This window comes from Semicossyphus pulcher, unplaced genomic scaffold (assembly GCF_022749685.1).
Source record: "Semicossyphus pulcher isolate SPU_LCO1_2020_fin unplaced genomic scaffold, fSemPul1.0.p SCAF_8, whole genome shotgun sequence".
Classification (NCBI taxonomy): Eukaryota; Metazoa; Chordata; class Actinopteri; order Labriformes; family Labridae; genus Semicossyphus; species Semicossyphus pulcher.
Genome location: NW_027211759.1, coordinates 31,060,602 through 31,087,618, shown reverse-complemented (window position 1 = coordinate 31,087,618; position 27,017 = coordinate 31,060,602). Strand labels below are relative to the sequence as shown.

At 41.1% G+C, this 27,017-nt stretch overlaps 1 protein-coding gene across 1 annotated transcript in view; it reads left to right on the top strand.

Moving 5' to 3' along the window:
* Positions 1-26,794, top strand: part of LOC138612873 (plasmanylethanolamine desaturase 1) — a 49,029-nt gene extending 22,235 nt beyond the window's left edge. Inside the window, exons 2-6 of the mRNA XM_069686378.1 lie at positions 879-998; positions 1,262-1,353; positions 10,213-10,357; positions 17,918-18,130; positions 25,180-26,794. Coding sequence (XP_069542479.1) covers positions 879-998; positions 1,262-1,353; positions 10,213-10,357; positions 17,918-18,130; positions 25,180-25,304 — 695 coding nt within the window. The 3' untranslated portion in view covers positions 25,305-26,794. The remainder of the gene's footprint in view (positions 1-878; positions 999-1,261; positions 1,354-10,212; positions 10,358-17,917; positions 18,131-25,179) is intronic.
* Positions 26,795-27,017: the final 223 nt, after the last annotated feature.

Sequence of the window (27,017 nt, the reverse complement as noted above, 5' to 3'; positions counted from 1 at the left end):
GGAAGGAGGATTAGGAGAAGGGCGACAGGAGGGGGGTGAGAGACAAAGAACAAAAGAGAGAGACTTAAAACAGATCAGTGGTAGTTTATATTGGTACTTTTTATAGTTTATTTCTGTAAGTGGGTTAGATTTTCTAGTATCAAATTTCCTGCTTGGGCTGACAGGTCAGTCAAGTCAGAACAAAGGAAAGATGCAACCAAAGGGACAAATGCAAAGAAGTGTGCGCTCGTGGAAAACTAAGGACGGCTGGAATGTTGAAAGCCCTGCAGTGGATGAGCTGCAGATCAAAATGTGTGTGTTTTCAATAATTCAGTGACTCTAATCTTTAGGGTTGTGTGGCTGAAGGGTTTTAGTTTGACCCTCCCATCTTTATCGTAATATTGCTGATCTTCCAGTTTAGAGAATGAGTGCTTAAAGTTAGTCCCTCTCCCTCTGTCCTTAAGTTAATACTGCTGACCTATGAGTTTGGCCTTGTCCCTGCTGAGGTCTACCTCCCACCTGAAACAGCCTATGTGTGTGTGCGTGTGTGTGTCCATGCGGGGCTTGGTGCTGCGTCAGCGCTGGTGTTTCACATATGAGAGGTCGTGACCCTGCAGCCTGGAGTACACTTGTCTTCATCGGACTGATTACATATTAACACCCTGGACACACACACACACACACACACACACACACACACACACACACACAGTCATTGTGGTTGATGGTCCTTTGACCTTCAGTTAAGAGTGAGTTGTTCTCTCAGTAGTCACAGAGACCATTCTTATTGTTTCCAATCTCATCCTCAGCTTCCTCTGCCTTCTACCAAAAGATAAAATCTGGTTTTGTATGACGCTAAAATGATTGACATGGTTTATGTTGTTGTTTGTCTCTTGCAGGTAAGCGGCTCCAGGAGTGGGTGTGTGTGATTCTGTGCCTCTTCCTCTTCATCATCAACTTCTCCTTCCTCCTCCTGCACTTCTCCACCGTTCACATCGACAAGATCATACTCGGCATCGGTGAGCTGACTGTCGATATAATACCAAACTAAGATTAAGCTTCCCTCTTATATTAATTAGCACTTTAAAACTACCTTTAACAGTTACCACGAGAACTTTATTATGTAGGCTAAATCGCTTTTTAATGAATGTTGCACTCCCAAGTCATTGTTCCAGCCCACATGAGGTTTGTACAATAGTGGTTTGGTGTTTGCTCGCACATCTAACAACAACATATGTTTTTCCTTTTTGTCTGTCTGTCTCTGTGTGTGTTTGCGTGCCAGTCCTTGGAATAGTGACGGCAGACTTTGCATCGGGGATGGTACACTGGGGGGCGGACACCTGGGGATCTGTGGACATCCCTGTTATTGGCAAGGTGAGCATGCATACATTTACTGTATATACACACGCACACAGTCAGGCTGCATTAAACAGCATATAGTAATTTGCCATCAATTAACTACTGTACAAAGTGAAGCCTCATATATGATATAATAAGCTCAAACTGAATTGGCATGTGGATAACAGCCCTAGAAATTATGTGCACAGTCGCTGTTGTGTTTGTGCTACAATCACGCAAATTTGGCATTTTCCTTTATTTGACAGTGTAGAGGGAAATGTACAGCTCTCTCTGTATTTGCGATGTAGCTCTTCATTTTTTAATGTGTTGAAAGGAAGACATCTATTTAATTGTCCTCGGACTACACTGTGACTATTTCACTAAATACATCGTCAGTTATAGGGCTGTCCGGGGGGGGGTGTTAACGTGACAGAGTTAACTCCGTAGCTAGCTACAGCTTCGGCCCTGGAGCAGAAGAACAATAAGTCTCCCCTGTGCTTTCTGACGGTCGGGATGCTGATGCAGGAAAGGTTAACAGCTTGGTTCGTTAGTTTCCTGAATTGTTTTGTAGCAGGCAGCGTTTTATCGCTGTTGGAATACAAGGCACACTACTTTAAACGTGAAGCGCTCTGGGACTCACAGCAGATTACTGATTTGGCCGTGGGCAAGTTCGAACTATTAATATTTCACTCGGTTCGAACGATATATCGAATTTCACTTGAAAGGTGACAGCCCTAGCTCTAGCTGTATTTCAATTCAATATATCATTAAAACTGGGTGAAATAATAATATTTCGAACTGTAATGTTGTTACATTGACTAGCACCTTTCAGCTGCTACAGCTACATTTTATAACAATTTTTGCTCCTTACATTAAGGTTTATTGATAAACGTATACTATATATTATACACTATCTCTCCACTGAATTAAAAATAGGGATAATAACACTAGTACTGTATACAATAGTATCAGTAGTTGCTATGTGCTTTATACATACAAGTGAAGTGCAGGAAAAATAAACAACATAAAACAAAAAAAAAACACAACCTTAAATTGTAATTATATTAATATATTTAAAGCATGAATTCTGAAATCAGGCAGATAAATATTTGATTGCAGGGAGGTTTGAATAACAGTCTGTACCCATGCATCTCTCCTTAGGACTTCCTGGACTGTGTGGTTTTTTTTCCTTCTTCATTCAATTTGTAGTAATCTGACTTTTCTTGGTGATAACATTTTAGGTTGATGTCCATTGTTAAAGTCGACTGTTTGAGGGCATGAGTTTGGTGTTTTATACACACAGTGTCTGCCAGTTAACTGAAGTGTTTGCTGCTTTAGGTTTTGTCAAAATATGAGCTTGTGAAATAAGAAATGCGTAACAGTAAATTAACCCTTACTGTGACCCACAGAAGATATTGCACAGTACCAGCATCCCCTCCAGCTCAGTGTCCCCTCTCTCCTGAGGCCTTGTTACCATGGCAGCATGGTGGTAGCACCTTATTCCCCAAAGCCTCAGGACTGCCATAGTGACCTGGAAACTAAATGTCACAGTCTCACAGAGGGATCTCCCTGTAGACATTAATGTCCATTGTCCCCAATGCACACAGCACACACACACACACACACACACGCACACACACTCACACCCAAGACTCGTGTTGTGATTGGCCACACCTTGAATCCCACAAACTGTCACCACATTGCACATACAGCATGTGCATGTGTAAAGATGAATGCACATGCATTTAATTTACGCACGTTATTGTCATTAATGCCCACACACATTTTCGTCCCGTCTCCCTCTGCCAATTAGAGTGAAGGTTATCCTCATTTCGGCCAATTAAAGTCAGTGTGATCAGGTGCAGCTTGCAGATTGGTTTATGTGAACTTAGTTTTGATTGATGAGAGGATAGTTCAATGTGTGTGTGTGTATTTAATCTTATATCAATTCTATTTATGAAATATTCATTGATACTTAATTAATGGACACGTTGAAGCTCATGTGTGTTCTGAGACCTGAATCATCCTAATTATAAAAATAGTTATTATTTATGCTGAACTCATGTTATCAGTGTATGATAAATACTGTTGTAGTATTATTCCAAATTAAATTAAACCTGAGGTGATCAGTACACCCTTTTTTAAAGTAGCAATCTCAAACTTTTAAGTCATTATCTATCACCGAATGAGGTAACACAATGGTGACTGAGCCTATGGCCCACTAATGAAAACCTTTGCATTTGCAGTATATCATATTATTATGGACTGGGTGTCTGTGGCGACATTCGCGGAAAAAATCCCAAGCGGCGCCCAGTTAGTGACGCGTTTTCCATCAGCCAGCAGTGGTTGGTCTGCCAGAGAGGGTAGGCGGAGCTAAGCTGCTGCTTTTCCGCTCTCTGCAAGTGTTGTGAGTAAACAGTAATCTATAAAGGCTGAACAAACAAAGAAAAGATGGATGACTACAGATACAACTTCAAAAATAAGTGAAAATCCAAAGAAAAACAAACAAATTCGACGCTCAGATTAAGTCAGTCTACAAGCGAAAGCGAGTAAAATCAAGAGTAACCATGAAGAACCATGACAAAGGGAGTCTGGTTAAATTATGAAGAGAGCTCTCAGAATTACTGATTATCGCCAGCGGGAGGCGATCAAGAGCACAACAATTGAACTCTTCACATCATTAGTCATTAGTTACACTAATCTATCAAAGAATAAAATTTGCAAATCATCGATGTCGAATATAAAAGCTACAAACTGAACCTGATCCATATGATTATCTAAATTTGCAATGTGTCAATCCTATGCTGATATTAGTCTAGATGCACCAAACACATTCTTACATTACAAACATATTTAAATCCAAGAACTTTCAGATGTTACTGTTGTGAAGCTAACTCAACTAACTGAAACAGCTAATGTTGCCTTGCTGCTGTATGCCCTGTTAAGAAGGAAGAGTTTAATGGTTAATGTCTGTCACTAGACCCTTGATTTAGGGGTGCAAATGAGTACTCGCTAAATAAATCATAATCGGTTACAAAAAAAATCTTATCGATAATCGTTTTGTAGTCCTATATTTTTTCTACATTTTATCCAAGTAAATCCCCTGTGCCATATAAGCCTATAACTGTTATGTAAAAAGCTATCATGCTTGTTGTGTTCTGTGTTGTAAAATTAAATATAATTTCTGATGCACACTCTCTCTAATATTCACAGAAACACACACACACGCAACTAAAAAGGTTCATTTATAATAATCCTCAAACTAAACTACCTGTGGCACCGACAATCGAGCCAACAGATATTAATACACTGTCATACATGGTAACTTTAATGAACCTAAGATCCTGTCCGATCCTGATGGTGTGTCTGAAGCTTTGAACAATGAATGAGTTACCTGCTATGCCTCGTGCGTAAATGTTAAGTTTCGTTTCTGCTCAAAAGCAGTACCGATAGTATTAATCAGTCAACATTCTTATTGTCAGTTCGCAGTTAAACAGTTAATTATTAACATCCCCATGTCGCATTGATTCCATTGTGCAACTTTTATAGACTGGACCACATAAAATAACAAAAGAGAAAAAAAACTGCAAAGCGTGTAATTGTTTAAGCAATGGGACGAGTAATCGGTTCGAGAAAATGTTGAATTTCTGCATCCCTAATATGCTTTAATGTAACGATGTAAACTGGAAATATTTAATTTTAGAAAATAATATAACACATCTAAAAATATAAAATAGTAAGTTGAACAAATAACAAATAAAAACAGCTAGGTTAGTTTAATATTTCACGCTCATTCGAAAATGCATGAATTCTTCTGTGTGATACAGACAATTCTTATTATATGCATCTAAAAATGTACCATACATATAGATACTTTAATAATAGGTTTGCAGCAAAGTTCTGTTCATCTTTTCACCTCCTAAAACTGATTTTGGAAATGATGTCACGCAGCATGACTGTTACTTGTGATGATAGAGTGACTTCCTTTTTCAGAGTTGATTGCTCTTGATGGGATACATTACAAAATCTCTACTTACACACTACTAGTATTTAAGTCTTAAAGACGTTTTTTGGCAATGTTCCTAGTTTCTCAGAATTAAGGAAAAACTTCACAACAGAAGACCTTGATGACTGTAAACATGGTGGACAATATGATGGAAAGGGCTTCCTCATTTTATTTTGAAAGAATTGTCTTATTTAAACGAGGAAACAATGGGCATCAACATTGAAGGTAACTTTTAAGTAGCATGTTGGCAGCCTAAGATTTAGTGAGATGTAATCCAATACTGTTCAGAGCTGAATAATAATTGCAGCAGTTTATTTACATAACCTCTGAAGTATTCTTGATGTTGATCAGTCTATGAGTTCATACTTTCTCACAGGAGACTGTTTTTGAGGTGTTGTCAGCACAGCTTTGAAAAATGCAATACAACCTGACACTAAGTGGCAAATTATGGTAGTTGCTGTCATTTTTCTTTGATTTGGTGTTAATAAGACTTTACTGTAATATTTTCTCTCAGGCTATCATTTAGTCACACCGCTGTATGTGTGAACCTAATGTACTGTGTCAAAGGGGATTTGTAGTTGCTACATTGTGTTTTTCAGATAACACATTTTGTGTACGTGCATTATACCATCAGTCGACTAAACAAAGATTTTTGGAGCGCTCTGTTACTTTTTTGTGTTCACTAAAGGTACTTTGTGGTATGATGTTTATTTATGATGCTGCATTTATGGGGTTCACAGTAGTTACAGGCACCAAAGGCACCGCGGCAGCCACAGATTTGCATGGTGTGTCAGACTCTGTAGGAGACCTCTAATAAAGACTTAAACTGGAAAAGAAGAATGGACCTGTGCGGAGAACTGAGGGATGACAATAGGCTGGTGGAAAATGTGTGTGTGTATGTGTGTGTGTGTGTGTGTGTAGACAAAATAAACCCATGACACACACCTCAGTAGTGTTTTTGAGGATGTGTGAGTTTTGAGGCTGAGAATAAGGCCGGTCTGTGCTCCCAGTTAGGGTTAGTTTGAATATCAAAGACAGGCATGACGGAGAACACCTAAGGCTAATAGCAGCTGCAGTTATAGAGGAAACATTTGAAGGCAGTGTAAGTCTTTATTTGTTTGTTCTGTTATTTTCTTGTTTTATGTTGTTTGCTATGTGTAGACATTTGGATGTTCTTTCTTTGTTCCGTGCTCCCTGTTGTTTTTTGTTAAGACCTTTTTATAGATGTTACCCACATTGTATTTTAGACACCATGTAGAGGCATTAACGCGGACACAAACTTGTTGTCTGCACATATGGACTCCTGCCCTCCATAACTCCATCATAAGGGGATATCTACAGTCATAAGAGTCTGTTGTCACAGCATCATAAATAACATTTCCAGCAGTGAAGGCAACAGAGCTGTAACAGCTGCAGACAGATAGAAAATCACATTTTCTATCTGTCAAATCCATTGGCTCAGTGCAGCCAGTGTGGTCTGCAGGATCAGGGGGACATTTTCACCACAAAGGTCACAGAGGAGACATTTAATATCTTCTATTTTTACGAGCATGTTTGATTTGCTCATAAAAAGTAACTGGAAACATTACTCATGAAAAAGTCAATCAAATAATTGTAAAAAAGAAATAAAAAAAGGAAAACTAAATAGAAAAATATGAGAAATAGAAACTAAAAAAATACACCAAATCAAATACACCATATAGATGTGATGATGATTTATGATCTTTTCCATCATGTATGTCATGCTGCAGCACTATTAGAAGAAAGCCTAAAAAGTAACATGTTTATACTAGGGATGGGCATTTCCAGGAATCTTATTATGCGAGTAATCTAATAACCTTATGAACGAGTAATTATATATTAAAAAAAAAAAAAAAAAAAAACGCACGTGGGACACGGACCTCCCGGCCCAGAAATAGTAGGCTATATGCCTGTAAGAGAATCAGAATCAGAATCAGGGTTTATTACGAAGTAGGTTTGCACATGCACAGGAATTTGTTTTGGTAATTTTGGTGCAGAACAATTAACACAGAACTAGAATAAAAATAAGAAAATAGAATAAGATAAAGAAAATAGGCAATAAGAATAAAAATATGAAAACCAATAGGCCTACGTATAGTACAAAATATGTACAACAGGTGTAATTAAAAACTGTACATTACTATCTAACACTTTCACATTAATGTAAATAAATTGCCAACAATGGAAAGCACGTGCAATTTTAAATGCATTGAACAACCTTAACAGGCCCTTCAGTTAACGTTGTAACATTCCATCGTCAAACGTCACAGCGGTGCCGGACTGTATGGACTTCTGTTCTGTGTTGCTTAACACGTAAATCTTTTTTTCCGCTCTGGTAGCTGTTGTCCGGAGTGATGGTGGCTTGTACTCCGGCTCAACAAACGCCATCAGCTCACGGAAGCCTTCTGCTTCCACAACACTTAATGGTTCATCACAACGGCGTGTGCTAACAGGGCTAGCAAATGATGTGATGCGAGACTGCTTTAAGCGTGTGTGGTTAAGCATCAAACTAGTATTGCTATCAAATACAAGTTGAATACCACATATCTTGCACAGCACGTTATCAACGTCTTTTTTGTCAAGACGTACTAAGGACTTCCAGACTTCACTTTTTTTGGTCACGGCTGACATGGTGCATGTAACTGAGTTAAACTACTTTAGCCGAAAACAACTCATATGCGGGTGCGCGAGTAGTGTAACGTTAATAATGATGTCAACAACAGGTACTCAACTACTCGATTATTCGCCCCTGTCCCTAGTTTATACCTCAATGTCCCCAGTTCAATTCAAAAAAGGTTGCACCCTAATATTTCATGAAAACCAGCTTTGTTGACAAATGAAAAAATGCCCACAAATATCAGTCTTAAAGCAACAAGGAAATACACCGTGTTGCCCTACCTCAAAGTTTGAAGTAAAATCCTCACATTCTGCATGCTGCTAATGCATTTTATTAGAAATTATATAACAGTGATTGCTTTGATTTAAAGCCATAAAAGTCTTTTCAATCCTGAGTACTAAAACTGCAACACTATGTTAAAGTGCGGTACGTTCTCCCAGTAGTGTTTGGAACTATTCCTTAGCGAGGCTTTGGGCCGTGCTGCTTTTTGTCGTCATCATGTCGTTGAGCTTTAATTGACTCAACAAGGATTTAGCAGTCCCCTAATGACACCACTTTGAGGACAAAGTCACGCTCATTAGTTCCCAATGATGCTCGATTCACAAGGAAATTTGCCAGATGTGCTTTCAGTTGAGCGATATTTCAAAGATCCTTCCTCTCAGTTTCTGTCATTTAATCCTGTACAAGCATCAGTACTGTTTTCCTTATGTTATTTTTTTTTTCTCTTTTTGTTACATCTCTAACAAACATGATTCATTCAAGGCTACTCCCTTGTGAGGCTGATTAGAGGGCAAAGTAGAGGTAATTGAATAACTTAAGTCAGTTTCCTACTTATAGGCCAGAAGGAAAAAAGGGGGGTTATAGTAAGAAGAAAGCCTAGTTAGAAATATTGGCCAAAAACAAAGAGAGAGAAAAAGAGAAACCAAAAAGTGAGATGAAAATGCAGTATAAAGGTCGGGAGGACAAAAAAAAGAAGGGGGTGGAAGGGGCGTGTCTGTCCAGCCAGTGGGACAGCGCTGGTTGCTGGGGTGATAGGCGATGTGAGCTGGTGATTAATGGACTTCGTGCGAGGTGGGCCGTTAAACGGTGTGGGATTAGAGGACACGCAGCGATCGGTGGCCCACCGTTAACTGGGAGCGTTGATGCTGCCCCGCTCGGCACGACCTCCGCAGCTTAGCCAGGCTTTCATCTGGCTGAGGGCTGAGGCGAGAAGAGGGGGGTGATGGGAGAGGAGAGGTGGGGGAAAGGCAGGCGAGAACGGAGATGGGTACATAATTGTGCCGATATCGACAGATAGTTTCTGTGTTTGCTGTGGCACCTACCAACAAGGTTCGCTGACAGCCGTGTGCGATTGGTTCGAACAGCTAACGCGACAATAATGAGTTTTCATGCTGATGCTTCCTACACACACACACACATGCACACATGCACACACCAGATGCACACCATTGAAATAGAGATGCAAACCTCCTTTTTTGCCTTTTCCACAGAGGGAAATAAATTACCTTTATCCTGTGTGTGCGTGTGTGTGCGTGTTTCTTTTTGTCCTCTTTTGTGCTTCTGAGATTCAGATTCAGTCTTTCATTTGAGACCCCCATGATCTCACAGACAGGTGTCTGCCTCTGCACAGTGCAGGTGGGGTTTGCGGGCATGTGTGTTTGAAGCTCACATTTTTGAGTTTGTGCGGGGCGTCCATGGGTCATTTATGCTTATGAGTGTGTTTGCGCGAGCCAACTGCTGTTCTGTGGTTTATTAGGATGCTGGATATGAGCTTTGGGGTTGCGCATGATGCTCAGCACTGCTGAGTCGTGATGCGTGTGTGCGTGCAATTGATCTGCATTTGTGTAAAAACTGTAAACAATGCTTTCCAGCTTCTGTTTTGTGTTCCTAGTTAAAGTGGATGTAAATTAAGTTGAGTATTATACCCCTGCATTTGTAGCTATGATTGTTAATCAAGTCAACATGTGGTTTCCTGGTTATTTAAATGATTGTATTTGCCTTAAATTCTGTATGTTTTCACATGTTGATTGGTGGTGTATTTTATTGAATGCGAAACAAACATTTCAGTGCCATCCATTTCAATAAGTCTGCATTCCAAGTGCCATTTAAATTAATATTGCTCAAAATTATGCTAATGATTACTAATCAAGAGTCCATCCTCTCATTGTGAATGTGAATGGTGGGGGGGGGGTATTGAAAATTTCTTGCCTTAATTCCTCTCTCTCTTTCTTTCTCTCTCTTTGCTCTGCAGGCATTTATCCGTCCTTTTAGGGAACACCACATCGATCCGACCGCCATCACTCGCCACGATTTCATTGAAACCAATGGCGACAACTGTATGATCCCCATCCTACCACTGGCTTACATGGCCTACAAGTTCCTCACATTCACACCAGGTAGCATAGACACACACACACACACACACACACACACACACATACACACACACACACACACACACACACTAAATTCTATTTACTTCAATAGCTAGCCCAGAAAACACTCATGCACTAGTTGAGCACATGTATGTGAAATCACTGGGATTACACACATGGCAGTTGGGATACGCACAAACAGAAAGAGGAGAGGAGGGAGACGCTGGTAGTTTGTATTCTGCGTGAAAAATGTTTTCATTTACATTTTTATCACCTGTGAGTGAGAGGCTTCTCAGGGCAACACCTGCAGAGGTATGAGCTACTCCCGGAGATCCTACCCCCCCTGCACACAAAGCAACCAAATCACTAGTGCAGCAACGCAGATTTGCTCCCTCTCTGGCTTCCCAACCAGGAGCACAGTCAATATGCTTACAGTCATACACCGCGTTCCAAATTATTACGGAAATTGTATTTAAGTGTCATAAAGATTACATTTTTTGTTTTTCAATTAAACTCATGGATGGTATTGTGTCGCAGGGCTCTTTGGATCACTGAAATCAATCTCAGACACCTGTGATAATTAGTTTGCCAGGTGAGCCCAATTAAGGAAAAACTACTTAAGAAGGGCGTTCCACATTATTAAGCAGACGACCATTTCCAAGCAATATGGGAAAGAAAAAGGATCTCTCTGCTGCCGAAAAGCATGAAATAGGTCAATGCCTTGGACAAGGTATGAAAACCTTAGATATTTCACGAAAACTTAAGCGTGATCATCGTACTGTTAAGAGATTTGTGGCTGATTCAGAGCACACACGGGTTCGTGCAGATAAAGGCACAATGAGGAAGGTTTCTGCCAGACAAAAACATCGGATTAAGAGAGCAGCTGCTAAAATGCCATTACAAAGTAGCAAACAGATATTTGAAGCTGCTGGTGCCTCTGGAGTCCCACGAACATCAAGGTGTAGGATCCTCCAGAGGCTTGCAGTTATGCGTAAACCTTCTATTCGGCCACCCCTAAACAATGTTCACAAGCAGAAACGGCTGCAGTGGGCCCAGAAATACATGAAGACTAATTTTCAAACAGTCTTGTTCACTGATGAGTGCCGTGCAACCCTGGATGGTCCAGATGGATGGAGTAGTGGATGGTTGGTGGACGGCCACCATGTCCCAACAAGGCTGCGACGTCAGCAAGGAGGTGGTGGAGTCATGTTTTGGGCCGGAATCATGGGGAGAGAGCTGGTCGGCCCCTTTAGGGTCCCTGAAGGTGTGAAAATGACCTCTGTAAAGTATGTGGAGTTTCTGACTGACCACTTTCTTCCATGGTACAAAAAGAAGAACCGTGCTTTCCGTAACAAAATCATCTTCATGCATGACAATGCACCATCTCATGCTGCAAGGAATACCTCTGCATCATTGGCTGCTATGGGCATAAAACGAGAGAAACTCATGGCGTGGCCCCCATCCTCCCCTGACCTCAACCCTATTGAGAACCTTTGGAGCATCCTCAAGCAAAAGATCTATGAGGGTGGGAGGCAGTTCACATCCAAACAGCAGCTCTGGGAGGCTATTCTGACATCCTGCAAAGAAATTCAAGCAGAAACTCTCCAAAAACTCACAAGGTCAATGGATGCAAGAATTATGAAGCTGCTATCAAATAAGGGGTCCTATGTTAAAATGTAACTTGACCTGTTAATGTTTTTGATTGAAATAGCTTTTGATTTCAGTAAATATGACCTCCTAATGCTGCAAATTCAAAAGATGAGCATTTTCAGTTCATAACAACGTATAAAATATTATAAAACTCTGTCGTGCGTAATAATTTGGAACAGTGCATTTTAAGTTTTTTATTTTTGAAAAATACTGTTATCATTGGGAGGTTTGTTCAATAACATTTGTATTCATTAAACTAACGGTTGATGACTTGAAAATTATGCTGACTGTCATTTGCATCGACTATTTAGGAAAATCTGAGAAAAATGTCATTTGCATAATAATTTGGAACACAGTGTATTGTATAAAGCTGCAATGTGAATGTTGAGACTTTAGAAGGTCAACTTCACAGAGTCCAACAAACTGTTGCAGTGACTAAGTGTTGCAAGTTGCTGAAGGTAGCACCAACTGAGGCTGAAGTGTGTCCACTGATGAGGGGAAGGCATGGGGCAGTGTTGCTGGTAATCATGTGTGCTGACCTTACAAGTGCAGGGCAGGAGGGGAGGGGCAGGAGGAGGGAGATCAGCAGGAGAAACAGAGCGCCCTGTTATTAAGGCGGTGACATCTCCACCTGTCATGTCTGCACTTCAACTTTAGCTGAAAGGTCGCTGATGGGTAAAGAGCAGCGGGCAGGGGGCGTTGACATCAGTTAGCCAGGTTAAGGGCTGCGTTAGCTGCGTATTTATGGGGTTAAGCTCCTTACAAGCATCTTTGATATGCTTTGTCTGCTGAATAAACCAGTAGTACATTACCCTACCAGAATATTACTATTTCACCATTTTAATTCAACTTACTTCTCTTATGTATCTTAATGTTAATTTACATAATACTTTAATCAGCTCAGCTCTGGTCTTTGCTCACACACCTGCATGCCAAACACCATCTTTTTCTGTTCCTCGTTTTCATCAGCAGTGTTTTATGAGTCGCCAAGAACTGAATTCAAAAAATGTTTTACTCCTGATTTGGTTTTAACAACAGCAGGTGAATGAAGTGTGTTGCTGATGACATAGCGTATCAAAATGATTAAAACCAAAGTGGTATTTAATGACAACGGCCATAGCAGGTAAGCTTCAAAAAACCAACGGCTTAAGTAGGCCTATATTAAATACGTGAGTTACATAGGGTTACAGAACATACTCTCTCTCTCTGCTTTTTCCGCACAGCGTGTGCCATTGTTAGTAAAGCCTCATCACAGCAGAACAAACAGGTATGTAGGCGGAGAAACCAGTTAATTAATGGTGTCGTTCTCTCGGAGAGATACAAATAAAAGAATAAATTCAACATGCTATAACGGCTGGACAGATATACATTTGCATGCGCAAATATAACCAAGATAAGTTTATGTGTGTAAAACTCACATTCTTGGTTTCATTCATGGTTTTTAGGATAAAGAATGATGAATTTGTTGTTCCGCTGACTTTTTATCTGATCTTATATATTGATTTTTTTTTATCAATGGGTTATTGCCTAGAAGTGTGGTACAAACATACGTGTTCCCCTTAGGATGAATTGTATTAACATGGCTGATCTCTTCAATTTTTCCAGCGCTATCAACAGGTCAAATTTATTATTTGTTTAATACTTGCAGTTTTCATGACAATTTATCAGCCTCAGCTGCTATTGTGGTAACAATGTTCACTTAATGTAAGCATACCATTATTCTGGTGTTATTCTAGCACTAATTGTGTAGCCTCAAAGAGCCACTAAAATAACTTTGTCTTTCACCTTGTTAACGTAATAATCTCAAAGATTTTCATTTAAATAAATGTCTGTTAAGTCACTATCTATCACTGAAGGAGGTCAAAGAATTAGCTTTCTCAAACACAACGGTGATTGAGCCTATGGCCCACTGATGAAAGCCTTTGCATTTGCAGTATTACAGACTGGGTGTCTGGTGCGACTGTCGCGGAAAAAATCCCAAGCGGCGCCCAGTTAGTGACGCGTTTTCCATCAGCCAGCAGTGATTGGTCTGCCAGAGAGGGTAGGCGGAGCTAAGCGGCTTTTCCGGTCTCTGCAAGTGTTGCGAGTAAACAGTAATCTATAAAGGCTGAACAAACAAAGAAAAGATGGATGACTACAGATACAACCTCAAAAATAAGTGAAAATCCAAAGAAAAAGAAACAAATTCGACCCTCAGATGAAGACAAGCCCGCCTCCTCCATGTTAACAGATGGGACATGAGTCAAACTATAAAATCAAAATACACGTCAAATACATTTTTCTCAAACATGGTTTCTGTCATTATAGTTAGTTCTGTGTTAGTTAGTGAGATGAGATGTAGCTCAAACAATCACTACAGTCATTGAAGTTTCCATGTCTGTGAAGGTCTGCTTCAGTCCAACACAAAGAAGCTGTTCTGCTGTAAAATACGCCGGCCTGTAGGATCCTTGCCGTTTTTTTCACTTATTTAAGTTTGTGTTTTGGTTAGCGGAAGTGGCTATGGCAGCTCCACCCGCTGATCTCTATTGCACAACTCCGTCACGGGGGCTATTTTGGCTTCAATTTGGTACAATAAGAGCAGTTGGAGACACGTCGTCCATCTATATATACAGTCATTGGTCTGGATATCTGGGAAGTGTGCTCCAGCTATTACTGTTTATCACCATAGGTGCCGCCAAAGAGAACGAAACTGACGTCTTCGAGATTACAACTTTAAAGCAACACAGCTTCTACTTATGCCAGTTATTGCCCCTTTGCTACATATGTCAGAGGCATATGAAAATTCAGAGGAATAAGAGTCAAAACTTAAATTGTATCTGTACATACACGCTAAATGACATGAAAGAAGATGATACAGAAGAACACAGACTGATGATTCTAATACAAATGGAAAGATTGTGAGGAGTTTTTATACATCAAGAAATAGAGGAGCAAAGGGGAAACTTGCAAAGGTCAGCTGCTTGTCCGCAGCAGGGAGCAGCTAATGGGGGGTGAGGGAGGGAAGATTAGAGCAGTAGTGAGGTTCACTCGTAGGTGACATCCACACCTGTCATGTCACACACCGCAGGGAGTCAAGAGGTCACCAGACAGAGACAGGAAGAGACGCAGTGACATCTACACCTGTCATGTCTGCACCGTAAGAGGTCACCGCTAAGAGTTTGAGACAGAGGGTGAGAGTGCACAGAGAAGAGACGGAGTGAGAGAGCGTGGGGGGTGGCGGTGGCAGAGGGTCATGTAGCGGCGAGATGACATCTAAACCTGTCATGTCAAGCTCCTCACGGTGTCAAGCGGTCACCAGACAAAGACAGACAGAGACAGAGGTAGAGGGGAGAGCTGAAAGCCGTGAGGTGACATCTCCAGCTGTCATGTCTGCACTTGAACTGGGGTCATGAGATCGCTGTTTTAACCAAAGAGAGGGAACGAGGGGTGGAGGTAGACAGAGAGAGGACAGCTGTAAGTCATACAGACAGAGAGACTCGAGTGAAACAACAAGAGTAAGCGACAATAACCATGTTTAGACTGTTTTAATGCATAATTATTTGGAGAATTGTTGCACTTAGGTGTCTGTATGCATGAGCCCTGACATGTCACCTGTCAGCTCATATCAGCACTGACACTATAAATATTAACCACTTCTCCGACACCAGTTTCATTTCTTTTTTTTTCATTTAAGGTCTAATTCTGCATGTAGAAACATGACTTCATGAATTCCCAGCTGACAATGATAGTTTTTTTTTGCTACGTATATTTTTTTCAAATATTTTTAAATAATAAAAAGAAGACTTCCAGTATAGCGAGGCACACTGTAAGCTTGACCATTGTAAATGAGGACATGGAATGTCTGTTTGTTTGGCTATGCTTAACTCTTGCCTGATGTTTAGTAGGTAATACACTATAAACATTACATAAACATAATTTTGGCCTTCAAATACTATTTAAGTTAATATATTTAAGTTACGTTTGCACAATATACTTTTGTGCTTGTTTTTATTTTCACATCAGTATGTCCATTGTGACTATTATTATGTTAACTTTACACTAACTTTTGCTCACACTCAGACTGCTGTTTGAAATGATCCGTGTGAGCGCCACACTTATTCTACAACATTGCATCATGTTTTTACGGTCATCATACATTTTGTATATAAAATCTTTAGGAGATATTCACTAAAGGCTTTAAATAAAATAAGTTGAATTAAATAGATTAGCCCAGTGAAATGTACTGGAGTAAAGTTAAAAAGGCTGAAGCCTATCTCAGCTGTCATTGGGCGAGAGGCGGGGTACACCCGGGGCAGGTTGGAAGTCAATCACAGGGCTGACACATACAGACAGACAACCTGTCGCACTCACGCCTATGGACAATTTTAGAGTCATGTCTTTGGACTGTGGGAGGAAGCCGGAGTACCCGGAGGGAACCCATGCATGCACAGGGAACATGAGAACTCCACACAGAAAGGCCCACTACGTCCAAACTGAGATTCAGACCAGGAAGGTTCTAGATGTGAGGCGACAGCACTAAATACTTGACCAGTGCCGTCCTGCTGAATCTCTATTCTTCAAAATTAGCCACTAGTTGTCATTAAACCAGGGTGGATTTATTTTATTCATAGATTTTTTTCTGAACCTTTACAGTAAATCTTCCACCTAGAGAGTTAATTCTTTGATCATCAGAGGCCAGTTCAAAGTCCTTTTTCACATTTCAAATGCAGCTTTTTTTTTTACCTATAGCAGTGAGCCAATTGTATGTATTACTGTCCTTGAGTTTTGCAACCCTGTTTTGACCTTTTTATGAAATGATCCATGTCTGTAATTTTCCTCCTATGGTCCCAGTTTGAGTTGAAAAAGCCCTTAAAGCCCTTAACCCTTAGGGTTCGGAAACACATCGCAGGTCAGGTCAATGTGTGCTTGTCGCTCACAGGCTCCATACAGTTCCTGCAATTTTCTTTGACATAAAAACAGAGTCATAAGTCTCCATAAGTATATATGTTAGTAAAAACAAATAAATATCATGTTACAGACGTAACTTGGGTGCGATCTGTCCCTCTCTCCCCCGAGCTCACTCTCCGTCTCTTCGTCTCGGCTCATACGGTTGTTTTCGCTGTGTGTTAATTAAGGTCCCGTTTCTAATGTAAATAAGATAGTTTTCTGTAAAGACCAACCAAACCTTTCAAACAAAGACCTGAAAGTACCCCTGGATATGGGCGCTGAGGAGGACAGCGAACGAGCAGCAGAGGAGCAGCCTAGCCTACTCCCCACCTACTCTCTATGGCTCTGAAAGTACCGTCACTCACTCACTCAGTCAGTCAGTCAGTCACATACAGACCCATGTGTAGGGCTGACCCCGGCGGTCAGCCAAAAAAAAGAACCGCAGCTTTAAATGACCACCTATTGTGTAAAGTGCTGAGCCTGTATCCTGTTTCGAACAATACAAAATACATCACATTAAAGAAAGATGCTGTTTCAGTGTGACTGTCTCACTGAGCCAGTAAACTCATGTCCCAATTCCCCAGCCTCTCACTCCAAGCCCACCTTCATCTAAATATCACTCCACTTGACCTCTCTCACATAACAGTCTATGATTTTAAGAAAACATTGTGATTGCTTATTGTCTTTCTGACAGTCTGTTACATCGCAGACCGTTTTCCCCCTCTCTCCTCATCTTCCTACTTGTCTGTCTTTGTCTTCCCCTGCTGCCACTCTTCCCCATCTCTCTGTCTTCTCTTCTTTCCCCCCCGTTCCTCTTCCTCCCCCTCCGTCTCTTCATCTCTCTGAGGCGCCTGCCAGCATCCTCTCAGTGGGAGTACTACGCCTTCATGCTGGCCCTCTTCATTACACTTAACAGTTTGATCAATTATTCTATTAACTTTACTCTCTCTTTCTTTCTTTCTTGCTCCGTATACAAATGTCTGTCTGTCTCCTGTCACCTTTCAGGGGCCTTGGCGGCTTCCTATCCCTGGGACTGCTACGTCTTCGCCCTGGCGGTTTTCGTGACACTGACCAATCAGATTCATAAGTGGAGCCACTCCTACTTCGGCCTGCCGCGCTGGGTCATGCTGCTTCAGGACTGGCATCTGGTGTTGCCTCGGAAACACCACCGCATCCACCATGTCTCGCCACATGAAACTTACTACTGCATTACTACAGGTGAGAACTGTAATAATGAGTAGTTATAGTATATCTGCATTGTTATCATAGTCAGTCCATGGGCCTTTTTTTAAAGCACCGAGATGCCCAGTAAAGTCACATTATGTGAACATGAACTCATTGTAAGATACAAATTACTCATTATACCAAATCAAACTTTACGATATAGAGCAAGAAAATAGGCTTGATTTTTTTTAAAGAGGGGGTATTATGCTGTTTTACATTTTAAGACATATATATAATTTTACAATGTTGGATGTCCAGACTAAACGTGGGTGGAGTTTCCGATCTGTAGGTAAAAGTATGTTGGAGTAATCCCCAGGCTTCTCAGCTCAGCCTGCAGGCTTCTGTGAACGCAAGGTTTCACACAGTTTTTTCTACACACTCCACTTTGTGACATCATAGAGTGCAGCCTCAGCAGGCTTCGGAGAGCTGGCCAATCACAAGAAAGTCGGCCTCAAGGGGCGGGGTTTCTTTAAGGGACAGAGCTGACTGAGTCGTGTCAGGCAGAGGCTGTATAAGGACCTGCACAGAGCACCAATGTGAGAAGCTTTTTTAACTGTAAATTATGCTAAGCTACTGCCTAGTACTTTTAAATCAACAAAACAATTGCAGTCTAGCGTTGGTGGCATGCAAATCAATCCTTAGTACATTCATACAGTATGAGTAATCTGTTCTCATGTGGCCTTTATGTAAAGAAAAAAAAGAGCAAAGTATTTTTTCAATTTTGTCTGATTGCATGGGTAGTTGTGAACTCGCTCAAAAATGTTACATACATATGCGCTTCAAAAATGTAAAATACATATATACTTTTTAAAACAGCCAACGTGTTGTAACTAAGTCAGGGCTTTATCCGGGTCGTTGTCAACAACATCCCTCACGTCATTCTTTTTAAATACAGTAATTTCTCTTTTTCTGAAGTTATTTCTCTCAAACACTTATAGAGTAACTTTTACCATATATATTTCCATGTCTAAAAATACAATCTTCTGATTTTTCCTGAGGTTATGTTTTCATAAAACACAGAAAAGTCTTATCATAAAGACGAAAGTATTTTGTTGCTTTCAGCTTTAAATCCAAACAGCCTTGTGTTGGAGCAATCACCTCCTCTAAAATCCTGTTCAACAACTTCCATCACAATGAATGTAAGTGTATTAGAGTTGCCATGTCCCGCTTGTGCATAATGTACTGCCATAGTGTAGCGTGAATCGCCTTGACCTTAATTCTGCATCTTAGTATTCTGATCATTGGAACAGACACATGCAGAGTCTGTAAGAAGAGTGTTGGTACAAATGGTCAATTTAGGTACCAACCATCCCCCAAGTTTACGACCCATCTCACATTCCAGAGAAGATAACTCAGATCAATCAATCAATCAAATCAAATTTTATTTGTATAGCGCCAAATCATAACCAGAGTTATCTCGAGACACTTTACAGAAAGAGCAGGTCTAGACCGACTCTTTGTTAAGTTATTTAAAGAGAGGCCCAACATGAATCACCATGAGTAGCACTTAGCAATTCGGCACATTGGCAGAAAAACTTCCTTTTAACAGGCAGAAACCTCGAGCAGAACCAGACTCATGTTGAACAGCCATCTGCCTCGACTGGATGGGCCGAAAATGGGATAGAAGGAGATGCAGGATAGAGACAGGCAAAGAGAGCAACAACAACATATGTTCTTGTTACAACAACAACAGACACATACTTATGGTTACAATGCCAATAATAGTGGTAGACTAGGGTGAAGATTGGCTAAATAAATGAATAAATAAATAAATAAATAAATAAATTAGCGAGAGAAGCAGAGTAATGATAAAGGCTGAGGTAATCGTAATTGTAACAGTTGAAGTCAACAGGTCTACTATTAGCATTAGCAGCAACAATAATGATACTATGGGGAAGGCTGATGTTAGTAGTTGTTGCAGTCGAGCAGGTCCACAGCAGCAGGTGGTCTGCAGCAACGATCCTCAGGAACCTTCAAGACAAGGGAGCACAAGAACTCCCGGGAAGATATGTGGTTAGTAATGCAGATGCAGACACATCCTTTCTACAGAGAATATAAGGACTAAAGTGACTGATTCTCCTATGCAATTGAAATGTACTTAAAGTAATGTTATGCGGAGCTAACATATTTTAATACTGTGAAAATTGTTTTAATGTGAATCTGAAACTGCAGTTCTCCTCATCCTGATCACACCTCCTCCTCATGTCTGTCTGCTAACAAAGGAAGACCACATGTGGACAAGTGAGATCATTTGATCCATTCATTTGATGTGCAGAAAGGTTTACCTGTGCATATGCAGACGTGTATGTGTACATGTATATACTATTTGTTGTCACAATGGATGTTGCCATCAACCTTGTTGTTTAATTGTTTAGTTCATCTAACCCCTTTTCAACAGGTTTTATTCAACGATTAATATAAAGTGTTTGGTATCGTTCTGTAGTTGACAGAGCCTAACTTTTAAATATAGAAGAATTAAATATGTGAAGTAGGCAATATTGATTTTAATGCTTTAAAAGACATAATCTCACTCTCAGAGCCTTCTCCTTATGGGTGTGGCTAGAGAGGGACCACAGAGACCTGACTCCACTGAGTTCTTTTCCCCCCCCTGGGGGGGGGAGGGTTGGCCACATGGCCCAGGTTCTGCTGTCAGCTTATGCAGCCTGAACCTCTTCTGAAGTCCTGAGCTGTCAAGAACGGCCTTATTGTGTACTGGGCCGCAGAATGCCGCCAGTATCACCATGCTGATCCCCCGCTGCACTGAACGTGCCGAAGAAGCCGAATCTAGCATCCTTTAAAGGAGATTTTGCACAAAAGACACTCCCGAACGACGTCTGGCAAAACTGCCACAGACTTCACCCCAGCCAGAGAAAGGGGGGTGAAGATGAAGATGATTCAGCTTCCTGCTGAGCTGGAGAGAGAGAGAGATGGAGAAACCCGATTCAAGCCGAATCGGCCACGAGGGACAAAAGCCGTCCTGAAAAGGCCCAAACGCCAAAAGAGAGCCTGCTGCCACACCCATCAGATGATCATCAGGTGATACAATTACATCTCCCATGTGTTGATGCTTGATGCTAAATTAATTAGGATTAATTAACATTAAACCTAAACCTAAAATCTTTTAAAATTAGAATTACTTTTGAATTGCTTCACAATCTTCCTTGGTGCCCTTTTAAACTCTCAACTGCCGAACGATGCATTACTAATTAAATCCCATTTAATTCTAAAACATCAAAGAAACCAGTCACAGATGCCATCTACGATGTGGTCCGTTGTCATTCATGTATTGTTCATCGTTGTATTCATTGTCCCTGTTCATTTATTCATTCATATTCTACTTAGAAGTAGCTAAATAAACCTCTCATTTATAAAGACCTTGATCCATGTGATTTCTGTGTGTATGAAATGGTAAAGTCACTGTACACCATGCCCAAGAACCTCGTAGCAACCCTGACATCATGAGCCTAAAGTCATTAATAACTAATTATAAGGTTTTCCTGTTTTGTCAAAATGGGGTGGCGTCCAACACTGAATTTAAGGTAAACCTAAATCCTTTTGCTATTAATTACTTATTAATCTTGCTACCCCTTAACGCTACAATAGCATATTTACCATTTTTGATGTGCATTAATGGTGTTCTGTAATTCAGTCTTTTAGGCCGTCCACATAGCACCTTTTTCTGGCAGAAAGGTACTTGCAAGGTGCCGGGGAGCGCTGGGATGAAGCGCTTGTTCAGCAAGATAAAAAACGATGAACGCGGGGTTTGTTTCTATGACAACAATAAGTTTAACTACACAGCTAACAACAAGCTTACAACGCGTAGGCCAATAAAAGCGCAACACTTGCCAGCAACATTTAGTGTCTGGCGGATCTGCTCCCACAAATGGGCTGATACTGTTTGTTTGTCATATCGTACAGCTCCCCGTAGACACAAACGGGCAAAACACGTTGCTCCTCTATGTTTGGTGCTAACCAGGGTGACGAGTGGCTCTCCATCTGATTGGTGCGGCCACATACGCTCCGTCCTCATTGGGTACAACTGAAAATGCTGCCGCTCAGAAAATGGCGCTGTGAAGACTCGGGGCCATAGTCATAGTTCTTCCTACATAAGAGCACGGTGTTGATCAGAATAACTTGTTCAAAGTGAAACAAGTCCAAAAAGTGTTATCTGAATAAGTATAATTTACCTTGATAGCATCATGTTAGGCTTGATCATTTCTGCCACATTTGATCAAACAGATCAAAAATATTTGATCAAAATGAATCTATGAATGGACCACAAATGAAACAATGTTCCGTCTTTTGAATGATCGCCGCATGAAGACACATGAGGATGATAATAACTTTGAATAACTTTCAGATGTTTATCAGTGTGTATTTTGTGGGCGGCCATTTTACATCGCCATAATTGCAGCTGATGACTAATTTCACTTACAATTCTCAGTAGATTGGGACAAAATGGCGGCTGTGTCTGTCCTTCTGTCGGTTTCTAATAAATAACTAAAAGACAATGTTCTGTTTGCGTGCGTGTGTGTCTTTAGAGACACGAGGCCTCCGTAACAGATACACATTCAGTATTCTGTGTGCATCTGGGTGAGAGGGAGAGAGGGAGGGAGAGGAAAGAGGGAGGATACACAAGGGGGTTTCGACTTGTACGTCACCCTGCGCCCCTGCGGACGACAGATGTGGGTGAGTGAGTTGAGGGGGGTGGCACTGAGTGTGTGTATGTACACGCACACACTTGCTTACATCTGCATACTCGAGCATCTGTGTGTGTACTAGTGTTTTTGACCTCCCCTCGGTCTCTAACCTGTGTGTGCCTGTGTGTGCGTGTGTGCGCGTGTGTGTGTGGTAGGAGGTGGGTTGGTGGCGGTCGGGGGCCCACAGGGGACGACGACAGCCCCCCGCTCCCCCAGCCTGCCTGCCTAGGCCGGGCTTGGATTCCACTGGGGCCCGCCTAGCTGCCTTTGTGTTCGCCACCGGCTGACAATCCCCATGTATATTTAATGCTAACCTGCTGTCTGTTCTAACAAATAGGACTTCACAGGCAGAGGGGGGGATGGAGGACAGGGGAAGGAGGGAGGGGAGAGAGCGGGAGGGCGAGGAGAGGGTGGGAAGGAAGCAGGGATTTAGAGTAAAAAAAAGGAGTGTGTGGTAAAAGAAGGAGAAAAAGGAGAAATAGAGGGAAAGAAAGTGAAATCAAACAAAACCTCTGGCTGCTTTACCATCTTCCAGCAGAGAGAGGGTCACTGGAGGGACACACACACACACACACACACACGCACACACACACACACACACACACACACACACACACACACACACACACACATCCCTGCAGCTATAGCATGCACCCTATGCAAACACATCATGGGTGGTTGTGTGAGCATCAGACGAGGCTAGCCTAAGTACACACAGCCCGTGTGGATGTCTCTATTTGCTTCTTGTCTGTGTGTGTGAGTCTGTGAGTGTGGGTGCGTTTGGTGTCATTGACTGTGTGGGCTTAACAAGTACAATTTCATTTTGGCAAGTGCTTTACTCTACATTGAAATATACGAATGGTGTGTTTGTGTGTCTTTGGTAATAGTAAAAAGGCTTTTTATCCTTAATGTCAGGGGACTGCTTGGCTGCATCTTTTACATGCGTGTGTGCGTGTGTGCGTGTGTGTCACAGCAGTCTGTATGCACCAAGACTATTGTACAGTCATGCATGAATGCATTTGTACATGTAAATGTACTTTGGCCTGCAGCCATACATAAATTAATGTATTTACCTTAAACATACAGTAGATGCATAGTTTTATAAACCTTCGAGAACGGAGACTCTGAAAGTGTGTGCGTGTTCTGTATGTGTTTCTGGGTGTTAGTAGGGGCTAAGGAGATCTCCTGGGAGAATCTCCTCATCCCCCCACCCCTCTGAAATCTAGTCTGTATACGATGACGGGAGTAAGACGTGAGGTTGGATGCTGCTAGAAGAACAGAGGATGGGCGTACAGATGGGAATAAAGGAGGGAATGAAAGATGACAATAGAATGGAGGAGGAAGTTAAGGACAGACGAGTGAAATCTGAGGTGAAGCCAAGAGATGAAAAGTAAAAGAGACACATGGAAAGGATTTCACTGTATGTTGAAGGGAAAAGGGCTGGCTGTAAACAGGACAATATGAACCTGTGGGTGCTGCTGGAGCAGTGGGTGGGGCCACAGAAAAAAACTAATGTCATACTGCAGCAAAACACCATTAGGGGTCCAAGACTATATACTGATCTGTCTGAAACACTTAGGACTATGTGTCAGTGTCATTTTCAGATCATTCCATTACTGCCCTCCAGTGTGACAGCGCTATCAGCAGCACGGAAAGAGACGCTTCAGGGTCGGAGTTACAATTTACTGAACTTTAGAAGTCTAGTGTGAGGTGTATCCTCTGCAGGTACACTGAACTGACACCAACAAGGCAGAGGAGTGGAAATATATCTCTTCTGTAGGTTTAGGTGTTCTGATTAAAAACAAATCAGTAACAGTTTGGAATGTTTTTCTGAAACTCCTGATTCGGGCTCAGATGTTATTGCCACAGACTGGAAAATCTAAGAATGGAGCAGCCAAGTTATAATATAAATAGATGCTGAGGCCCACCCAACTAATCATACACCTCTGACCAGCATTTGAGACGAACATGAAGTATTTCCAAATATACTTTTATTTCTTTAACATAAACAATGTTATGAAAATGGACTTCAGTATATAAATAGCAAATAGTTATTTCAATTTTAGAAACATTTCAAAGTTGGATGTATTTATCGTAAATAAAGATGTCTCTCTTGATTTTCACTCTTCATTGTCTCGTCTTTTATTACTTTTTGATTTGTCTTTATCTCAATTTAGAGACAATAATAGCTTCTTTTTCTCAAAATTCTCCCAATTCTGTGTTCCTTTAAATTCTTATCTTTCTTTTTCCTTCTTTCTCCCCTTTTCTCCACCTTTCTGATTTCTCTTCTTCCATTTTCTCTGCCTCATTTTCCATCTCCTTTTCCTTTCCTTCACATCCCAGGCTGGTGTAACTATCCACTGGACCAGCTGGGCTTTTGGAGACGGATGGAGCAGTTGATCCATCGACTTACAGGGCAGAAACCGAGATCAGATGACCTGGCATGGGCCAAGAAGACTGACAGATAAACACAAGAATGGATGGGGTGGCAGATGGGCTTGCAGCTGCAAATATAGAGATGGATTGGGAGAAATACACACACACACACACACACACACACACACACACACACACACACACATTACCTATGTCTTTATGCTTCTTGCTTTTTTGCTAAAAAGCAAACATTCAAAGAAACTGTTTGCAAAAAAAATCAAAGACAGTCCAAGTGATTTCTTTACGTGCTTGAGTCTGTAGTTCAACAAGCTTTGACCGTAGGAGGCAAAAACATTAACACTCTGCTGGAACAGCTAATTAGCTTGTAGTCCTGTTAACCAATGATGTGTGGTGGCGCTGTGGTGTGTAGGTGTAGGAGGTTTCTGGAGGTTGGGCTCTCCAGGAGTGACACCAAGCTGCCTGATTCAGGCAGCTTCTTACACCACACATACATGCACACATGCACACACCATCACACAAACAAACAAGTTTGAAAGTCAAATATTCAGCTTCTGATTTCTAAATGTCTATTTCTTTTAAGTATGAGCATTATCATTGATTTTAAAGCACTTCTCGAAGCACCACCACCATCTTGAAATTCTCATGCTTTTACACACAGGAAGAGGAAATCTGATGATTGTGTGCTTTAAATTAAAGATGTAGTTAGTATACCTCCCCTCTTTTCTACCTGTGTTTAAAGTGATCTTCACAGTCAGAGGCCGGGAGGACGGGGCCACCATGTGAAACAAAAGATGAAACACATTTCTGGCTTTCGTAAGAACTGGCACTTACATACACCTGTCTGTCAGCAGTTGGGCTGCAGATTCATACATAAACACCTGTTGATCTTGCATACATACATGCAAACCTATTTAAATCATGTTGTCCAGTTTTAGTTTGTTGCAAACAGAACTTTCTTTTCAGTCTATGTGTGCTTTGGCAATTTGTAGAGCTTTCATGTGCAGAAATTTCTCAATGATCTTTTTTTATATGAGAGGCGCTCAGAGGAATACACTTCTATATTTACCCCTCTGAACGGAGGTGTTTACAGCATAAAATGAACTGGAAAATATTGATAGATCTTGAAGCCATTTTAAGAAATTTAAATGAGATTTTTTTCATTTGAATCCAAGTTTTTAATTGTTAGCAGAAGTGATGCGTAGTAAAGAAGCATTTCATCTTTTTGCACTTTCATGCTAGTTAGATTGGCAGCTAGACTTATTTGTTCCCACTTTGTGTACAGCATTTTTAGTTGGATGGACATGTGCAGTCAGATATCCATGTTGACAGACAGAGAGGGCACAAAGCTGATGGGAAGTCAATGTTTATACATGAACTTGTGTCTCTTTCCTCGTTTAACAGAGTGGCACAAACAGAGACAGAAACTTCTTGGCATCTGTGGTTTCTCCTCTCTGTACTTGTGCCATGCCTGTAGACAGAAATCTATTCGGCTCCAGTTCTGTTCTGTTTTGCTGCCCCAAAGGCCAAAAAATGAATATTACAAGTGTTAGCATTAGCTTTTCACCACCACGCTGGAAACCTCAGGGCAGGAAAACTGAGCTGGTTATTGCCTCCTTTTTTCACATTCTGCATTACAAGACATTCAGCTTTTCTACAGTTCGGAATAGCCAGACAACCTGTAGCCCCTCTCAATAACTCAAATTACTGTACTGGTAGGGGAAAAGCTTTTATGTTGGTCTTTTTCTCAATAAATTACACTGTCACAGTCACAAACATCCAAACCA